Source organism: Papilio polytes, unplaced genomic scaffold (genome assembly GCF_000836215.1).
Source record: "Papilio polytes unplaced genomic scaffold, Ppol_1.0 DF824047.1, whole genome shotgun sequence".
In the NCBI taxonomy this organism is placed as follows: Eukaryota; Metazoa; Arthropoda; class Insecta; order Lepidoptera; family Papilionidae; genus Papilio; species Papilio polytes.
Window position 1 is genome coordinate 6,362,187 of NW_013525157.1, and position 8,843 is coordinate 6,371,029.

Consider the following 8,843-nt stretch of genomic DNA (forward strand, 5'->3'; position numbering starts at 1 on the left):
ACAAAGATGTTCCCTAGAATCTCACTGCCTAAAAGTACATGGCGTACAGCACACATATGCTTACAAAGAAAGAAGGACTAAGGTAATTTAATCTTTAATTTTTAAATTAATTTTACTTACTATAGCAGTCGATATCTATTTTAAAAGTAAAGAAACAGAATAAAAATAATATGTATACTTGTAGGCTATTAATTATGAGTGTAAAGATAATCAATTGGAATGATATTTTTTACAGATGTACGTGTGCGAAGAATGCGGTCACACCACCTCAGAACCGGAGGAACATTACATGCACCTCAAGAAGCAACATCCTTACTCGCCAGCGCTTCTGAAGTTCTACGACAAGCGGCATTTTAAATTCACGAACGCATCGTTTGCCAATCAACTGTTGGGACAATTGCCGATGCCGGTTCACAACTGAATATTAAAAAATATTTACGACTGATGACATAAATTAAAAATTAACTCAATTTAATGTTGATATCTCTAGGTACTTAATAATTTATTATTCGCTTTCCAATTTGGAAACATAACAATTGTTATGCGATGTATAACGAATTTATTCCGTCCGTTATTAGTGACTCAAATCGAAATGATTAAATTGACTTTTAAATTTCCCAGTGCTTTATGAGATCAATGTGCACTTCTCTTATTAGTAATAATTAACATTGTCTTCCAAACTAAATGCAAACATTCCTCGTTTTAAAACAATTCGTAATAATATATGGAACTTTATTAATTTAAAGTTCCCAAAAATACCTTTATTTTTTAACAGTCAATTGAAATTACACTGGCCTTATAGTTAGGCATGACTGCAATTAAAAAATCAAAGTATCGGGTATTATGTGCAATCTTTGGTGATGGTACGGGATTATGTATAAGTTTAGTTCGTAACATAGGATAAAGATAGCTTTAGTTTTAAGGATATATTTGAAGTTATTAAAATCGTAATTGTGAGCTTGATTTTAATTCAGCGTTGGACTGCGTTGGTTACGTATGGTGCTAGGCGAGGCGAGTGGCCGCTGACTTAAAATGAAGCCGTTATGGATCGGATGACACTCTTTGTCCGGTTCATAAGGTTATCAGGCGTTTCCTAAGCTTGATGAAAAATTAACTCCACAATAAGGAATTTCTTTCCTCGATTTAGTGATACTAGCTTCTAATTGTCTATCATGTTAACACAAAACTTTGTCACAATTTTTATGTGTTATGTACTTAATGTTATGTTTGTTCTTTGTTGGTACTTAATATGATGTGTAATTTTTTTTTATATAAATTGATGTGACCTCGAATGGTTCACTAAATGTCGTACCAATTTTAAATGCATTTCTAGAAATATTTATATTATTTAAATTATAATTGATCGGTTACAGTTTGTGCTGTGAGTGAGTGTGAGAATTATTCGTGTAACTAAGTTATTTAATGAGTTGGTTGTTACTGCATAATGTTACAAACGTCGCGTCGCGTACGTGAAAAGTTTGTGCGAAATTAAATGTTTTAAGAACAATAATATGCTCAATTTGCGCTTTCACAGCGAAGCTTGTGGATGAATTTTAAAATTGTATATAATGTCTCAATATAGTGAATAGTAGTAAAAATTGAGGATGTAATATCTACTCTTCTTAGTAGTACCTAATTAGTGTTATGAGATTTTAAAAATGAATAAATTGTTAAAGTATTTTTTACGATTTTGTAAGATTTCATAGATCTGAAAATTATAAATATATTGGCTTATCGTCGGTTTGTCTGTATACAAATTAATAACGCTGTATCTCGATCCTAACTAAATACTTGTCAGTTGCATTTACTAGCATTTTCATTGAATTGTCAAACTTAAGTTCATATTTTTAGACACAAACATTTTGTTATTCTGTACTGATAAGCAATATATCATGATTAAACATATCTCTGTTGTTTTATTTAGACGTCAAATTATTAAATGATTGCTTTACTAGAACAAAGACCTGCTCAAGTTATTAACACGATACGAAAAAAAAACAAAAAAGTGAGATAAATTCTTACTTTTTTGTTTCCAGCTAGTACACAATTGAGGACAGATTAAATTGAATAAAAAAACATAATTTAAAACCATACAATAAATCTTAATAACTGGGTCTGAACGATAATTACCATAAAATTTTAATCGAACACTTCAATCAGATTACGTTGGTAATAAAACAAATTGATTCAGTTATTTCTCTGGAGACAGAAAATCAAAATGTTTTATGATTATTTTAAAACGACATTACCTTTACTACAGACCAATTTTATTACAGTTACCGTCAGTTAATACGCGACGATGGATCCTAAGGCAATACTAGCTAGAGAATATTGCACCAAATTTGACAACAAATTACTATGGATAATTAAATTTGCAGGATTTTTTCGTTTTCAAACAAAGAATGGAAGAATCACTCCAAAGAAAGCTTCAGAGAGCATATTGAGAGCTATACTTGCTATTATTTCAGGCAACTTTTCAGCATTTTATATGTACTATATTTGCTACTTGAAAACTAATTTTCTGTCAATAGCTGAAGTAATCATTTTAACTCTTTTTGCTTTGTTACAAAATATTATATTATTAAACATAGCAATACCTAATAGAAATTCTGGTTTAATACTTCTTGATTATTGTTTCGATATTGATATACTCTTTGGAGTACTTGAGACGAAGTTTATGAGAGATATCGTGGATAAAGCCTATCTGATAGTAACAATTTTTATAGCTTCATTTCAAGGTGTAACAGTGGTTGTCTTAATTTTTGCATATCCGACACCATTTTCTATCCACGTTGTGGGTACCGTATACTTTGGACTTTTGTTCTTTATATTTTACGATGTTTGCTTTTTACTCACACTTTACGTTTTTCTCGCTTTGAGAGTTCATTACATAAATGTGGCCATAATTAAAAGGGCTAATTTAAACTCAGAACATTTTCCAAAGCAATTTTTATTCGATGGATTAATATGGAAGAAAAAATTCGACGATTTGGTTACATTTCACAATTTTGCAAGTTCTGATGATTTTGTTGAAGGGTTTAAAATTATCTTCAAGATACTACGACAGTTAGAAAAGTGCTATCGGTTCACGGTACGATTATTTTGTTAGAAAATATATGATATCAATTATGTTTAACATTTTTTTATAATTATGACATTTGCAGGTGTTTGTGGGCATGTGTACAGTCACAATAGGCACATTTCTGTGTGTACCATCTGTTATTACATACGACAAGTCTACGGTAAATATGAAATTTAGTTTACGTGATAAATAAACATTACACCGTCCTTATAATCACACTACTATACACAACCGTCCAATTATTTCATTTTTTTCAGGATTTCAATACTTTACGAATAGTATGCATTGTCGGATGGGTCCTTTTAGGCTGGGTGTATGAATACGGAGTTAGCCAACAAACAGATTTATTTTGTCGACAGATAGACAAGACAAAATTACTCTGCACCTACATACAACTCAGACCAAGCAGCAGTGGTAAGGTACCAAATACTAGCAAGTTCTTCTGAACACCGGATGTTATAATCTACGTTTACGTTATCGAAGATTTAATTATTAAAATGTATTATTTTTCAGATGCAATTTTGCAACTGACTAAACGAATTCTACGGACATTGGAGTATCGCGATCCCCGACTGTCTTTGTACGGAATGTATTACTTGAACACTGGCTTGGTGTTACGCATCGCCGCTTCAAGCTTCGTCTACATTACAGTTCAATTGCAGATTTTGATTCCAACAATAGAAGATAATCGAACAAACCTAAATATCACAGTAGCTTAATTTTTTTTTGTTAAAAGATTGTTATTAAAGTTTGGTTCAATTATTTTTCTGCATCTCTGCCGGTTCCCATTGAGTATTAAACATGCTACATTTAAAGTTACCAACTTCATGGCTGTCGTGACTCTAAATAACAGAAAGTCACGCCTTTCAATGGTATTTCTTAAAGGCGTATACAAAAACTATCGTTGATTTGACCTTGACGATGACACTGCATGTTGGTCTAAATAAATTTCAATAAGACTAACACGGTGCGTTAAAATGATGTGCGTTGCTGCAAGGATATAACATGCAGAATAGGAATTTGAAACATGTGATCGAGGTGATAAAACGCCCTAAGATGGAACACTGATAATGGTTAAACCACAGAACAACAACCATGTCACCCCTCCTACCACGTATATAAGTCAATAATAATACTCTGAAACTATTTTGGATTGTAAACACATGTACAATACTCTGTGGCTTAATCCTTATTTATAATTACACTTCTAGGCCGAAGTTGTAAAAAAAAAAATAAAAAATAATATAAAACAGATGTTGACTCAGATACAAAACGTTTTGGACGAAATTACACAATAGATGATGAACGTTTTAAAATAATGGTTTTCAATAATTAGTCATTCATCATCGCGGAAAATGGAAGAATTTGAATAACAAAGGTTTCGTGCGCAATACCGTATTAGTTCAGGTGCTTTATCAGTGTCCGTTTTTCGTTTAAAAACAAGTATATAATAAGTTCGTTTGTCGAATTCTTTTAGTGTTGTATTAGTGGTTGTAAAACTCGTTGGCTAACATGAAACATATACTTTGCTTTTTGGTTATCCTTGCACTATTTGCGTGCATGGTAAGAATTTTTATATTTCTTATAAATATTTAAGAACTTAAAAGCTATTAAAAAGCTACAATTAATTTTGTTTTAAAATCTTTACAAACACTTAATTGATAGATGTTTAAAATCTCTATTAATGTCTGTTATTATTTTCAGTTTGCCATGCCTGCTGACGGTAAGTTTATTTTATTATTTCATCCGAAAATATCAAATATTTTTTTATTCTTTATAGTATAAAAATACTACATAATACTAATAGGATCTTATCTGGGGGCGGCGTTCTGCAAGTGCAGAAATATAGGCTTTTTATAAATATTTTTCATCTATTTTAGGTGACAAGAAAGATCCACCACCACCACCACCAAAGTCGCCGAGTGCAATAAACTATTTCGAAAAGGGCGTGTCCGACTGGGCCACTGGCATGCAAAAATTAATTCCTGGTAAGATAGTAATCATATTAATATTATAAATGCGAATGTTTAGATAGATGGATGTTTGAGAGTTTGTAGCCTAAACGGTTGAACGGATTTCGATAAAATTTGGTATAGATGTAGAGGATAGTCTGGAAGAAATAGGCTACTTACTTTTTTTTTTTAATCCCACGTGGACGGAGTCGCGGGCGTAAACTAGTCTATATGAGAGCAGTTACTTCAGTATAAAGAAATTAAATCTCCTTAATTGGTTTATTTTTTTTTATTCACCGATTTTAAGTAATAGTGGCAATGTTTTAACTTTAGTATTCATTTCAGGTAACTGGTAATAATCGATGACGCAGCGGTTGCTAATCACAATATGTAATAGTTCAGAATTAAACTGTTAGAAAATATATTTTTTTTGTTTCATTTAATAATTTAAATTACCCTTCGTGACTACGAAAGACACTCAAGAGAGTTACGCATTTTTTGACAAACTTAAAACAATTTATCGTAAAACCACGATTTTTTTAATTAGATTGAATAAAACTCGTCTGATTAAAGATGTCATTTTTATTTCTAGAAACAAAAAAATAACAATTGCCATTGATTATAATATTATAAGTAGATTTACAAGAACCTAATTATAATTTTATTTAACAAGTGAAACGTTAAATAGTAAAGCTTATTTTGTGCCTTTACATTTAAAAACAAATTAGAGTAAAGATATTACGACTAATAGGCAGATTTTAGGCACATAATGTCTTAAAAAGTTCGTATTGACATATTGTCATCACACATTTTCATTGAAACAGACAAAGACAAGTGTCATTATACTCGAAACCCACGTATAACGAACATAATTGTAGTTATTAGAGCAAACGCACACCTGAAACTAAACTATCGCACAACTGTATGGTCTCACTTAGATTCCTATGAGCTTATATGGAGCACACTATTCGATTTTTAGTTGTGCAACGAAACAGTTGAATTGGCTGCAAAATCATCGACAATCAATTGTGAGATAATTTAGTTAAAGGAGTCTGTGCATTGGCTTTCTATCTTTTTTTAAGGCATCAATTTGATTCCCCTGAGTTTTTAAGACCCTGTGATGTCAATAATGTATTCAAATATTTATATTACAAAAAAAAAGATGTTAAAACCAATTGTATATAAGCTATGCTGGATTTGCACGATTAATTTAACAATAACCTCTGCAAAAGGTCAGTGGTGACAAACATTTTTCAGCAGAAAAACTTAATAATATTCGTCAACAAAAGGTTTATAATCCCTTCAGACGGCTGTCGGTGCGAGCGAAAGGCATAATATTTACGCGGGCGCGATAGAGATGGGTAATAACAAGGTAATGTTTAAAATTGTTCGTTCTCTGTGCACGCGCTAAGTAACTATTAAAAAAACTTAATATAAAATGAAAAAAAATCAGGATACTTTGATTTATATCTACAAAAACTACTACAAAAGGATCTCATTTACTTAAAAATATAATTCAATAACGAAATGAGCATTTGATAAATGGACTAAAAATCTCACATTAATTCTTACGTTAACAACAGTTCTTGCATTTCAAAGTTTTTTTAATTTGCATTATTCTGTTAAGAGTGTAACATTAATATATTGACAGTAAAAAAAAAACTCTCAACACTAAAAAACTCATACGAACATAGTCATAACTTAAAAATTACGTTCGTCCTGCCCTTTTTGAGGGTCGGCACATTATCTATTCTTTCATACATATCTGAATTCCCTTCTCTAGCACATACTCATACACGCAATCCATACATTCTTCGGTCCCACATTTGAGTAATCAAAAATATTATAGAATTTATATTTGTTGGTCATCTGTAAATCATTTGCACTAATCTGTGAAGACTGAGTATAAAGCCTCACCAGAAATACAAGACCCTCACCATATTGCGAGAAAATAGAACTAATTTATTTGTGTACGTTAGAAAATCATGTATTATTATTTATTATTTTATTATCATTGAATGTGGATGGCTACAAAGGAAGAGGAAGACCGAAGAAAGTATGGATGGATTGTGTGAAAGAGGATATGCTTAAGAAGGGAGTGGATTCAGATATGACGGCTGATAGAGATGTATGGAAGAGCAGCACATACTGTGCCGACCCTCCGTAAGGGATAAGGGCAAGTTGAGAGAAAATCATGTATTAAATACGATTGATGCCATGATATATTTTTGATTAAATTAAGTTTCCTAAGCGACGTAATTATTTACCTATTTCTACTTATTACCCGGCGAAGCTTTACGCAAGTTATCGACATTTAAAAAAAACTAGTTGTAAAAAAATCGGAGGAGCGAATTAAAATTATATAAAAAAATTAAAAAAAAACTAGTCAAAATAAAATAAATTGCATTGAATGTCTATATAAAATAGACACTTACGTTTTACTGTTGAACAATTACGCTTAAGTTTGTAATATCATTATGAACTTAGGCTCATACTCATATATTCACTTTTGTTTTTTTCAATACCACGCAGACGGAGTCGCGGGCGAAAGCTAGTAAAGAATAAACTTGAATAATGCAGTCATACTACCTAATTTTACTACATATTCTTAAAGAAAATGACGTAAATAGTGCCCTGCTTTAGTATTGTTAATATCCCACTAATCACCCTATACAATAGTCCAGCGGTAATCTCGGAAATATCATTTTTTTTTAATAGTATACTAAGATTCTTTAATATTCGGATTATTTTACAAAAGGGTATCTCGAATCCGTCAAATTACAAAACTATATGTTATATTATGAATGAAACGGTAAATTAAAAGCTAAAGAAAGAATAAATTGTCGAACAAATAATAATCACATTAAAAAATCATAATTAAAAATAGACATGTCAAATTATCCTGGAGCCGTATTACCGCAGGTAAATTGTAGTAAAAATTATGATTTGTGACTGAACTATTATTAATTCTACTTTCTAACTACTAAAATACTTAATTAACTATAATACAAACTAAATAAGTACTCCTTTCCTGTCTCTGCGCATATTGAAGGGTGCGGGCAGCGACGCGATGGAGTTACTGCCGAGGTCAGCCTTCACTGGTCGGTCCATACTGGACGCACGTTTGTCCTTCGTCATTTGAGACACCTGAAGAAATACAAAAAAAAAATCAATATTCCTTCACAGTTTAAATTAAAAATTTCACACGTAATGCAAGTTTATCAATACTATTATCTATCAATACTAATATAATAAAGCGTAAACACACACTACTTCGTGGCGTAGGATGTCAGCAATCGCAGCATATTTTTAAATATTTTTTATTAATAAAAACCTCTATTATCATTATACTATTACCATATCATTTACGACAAGCTATAGGTTATACATTTTCACGCTATTAAACTTTGAGGGTAAATACCTTGGAAGAAATCTTTTTGTAGGAAAAGGGACAACAAACTACAAGCTACCAACATTATAGAAGCAAAGTTATTATGGTAACGGTAATTTTGATATTAGCAATTGAGAATTTGACTAATGTAAACAATAACAAAGTATTTATAATTTTACGCAGATAAAGCCGCACGGGGACAGCTAGTACTAATATAAACACTTTTAAGCATGTCGCACCTTTATTCATAGAAAGAAAATATATAGCTTAAGTTAAGGGTTTTTTTAGGGAAGGGAATTAGTGTGTTTACGCTTTATTACATTAGTTTAGATTATGCAGAAAGAAGGGAGTGGATTTAGATATATATAACCAATAGAAATGTATGTTAGAGCAGCAGGGGCTTGGGGCAGGGACTGGG

The 8,843-nt window shown here is 31.4% G+C and overlaps 3 protein-coding genes and 1 long non-coding RNA gene across 4 annotated transcripts in view; 3 read left to right on the forward strand and 1 right to left on the reverse strand.

Annotated features, from left to right (window-relative positions):
• LOC106100378 (protein ovo) overlaps window positions 1-1,053 on the forward strand; it is a 13,410-nt gene extending 12,357 nt beyond the window's left edge. The window contains exons 4-5 of the mRNA XM_013279206.1: window positions 7-82; window positions 236-1,053. Coding sequence (XP_013134660.1) covers window positions 7-82; window positions 236-421 — 262 coding nt within the window. The 3' untranslated portion in view covers window positions 422-1,053. The remainder of the gene's footprint in view (window positions 1-6; window positions 83-235) is intronic.
• Window positions 1,054-2,694: 1,641 nt separating this feature from the next.
• LOC106100538 lies at window positions 2,695-4,281 on the forward strand. The gene is made up of 3 exons (XM_013279408.1): window positions 2,695-3,242; window positions 3,340-3,496; window positions 3,596-4,281. Exons 1-3 carry the CDS (start codon window positions 3,177-3,179, stop codon window positions 3,799-3,801), a joined length of 429 nt encoding a protein of 142 aa, XP_013134862.1. The 5' UTR covers window positions 2,695-3,176; the 3' UTR covers window positions 3,802-4,281.
• A 263-nt stretch (window positions 4,282-4,544) lies between these two features.
• Window positions 4,545-5,458, forward strand: LOC106100550. Its single transcript, XR_001225444.1, has 4 exons — window positions 4,545-4,645; window positions 4,787-4,805; window positions 4,963-5,070; window positions 5,380-5,458. It is a non-coding gene; the product is annotated as an uncharacterized LOC106100550 (long non-coding RNA).
• A 2,588-nt stretch (window positions 5,459-8,046) lies between these two features.
• The window catches only part of LOC106100379 (probable glutamine-dependent NAD(+) synthetase), a 17,051-nt gene continuing 16,254 nt past the window's right edge, over window positions 8,047-8,843 (reverse strand). Inside the window, exon 16 of the mRNA XM_013279207.1 lies at window positions 8,047-8,181. Coding sequence (XP_013134661.1) covers window positions 8,047-8,181 — 135 coding nt within the window. The remainder of the gene's footprint in view (window positions 8,182-8,843) is intronic.

Coding starts and splice junctions, on each gene's coding strand:
- LOC106100538 (XM_013279408.1), top strand. CDS start 3,177: ATGTGTACAGTCACAATAGGCACATTTCTGTGTGTACCATCTGTTATT. Junction 3,243..3,339: donor TTACATACGACAAGTCTACG/GTAAATATGAAA, acceptor CATTTTTTTCAG/GATTTCAATACTTTACGAAT. Junction 3,497..3,595: donor ACTCAGACCAAGCAGCAGTG/GTAAGGTACCAA, acceptor ATTATTTTTCAG/ATGCAATTTTGCAACTGACT.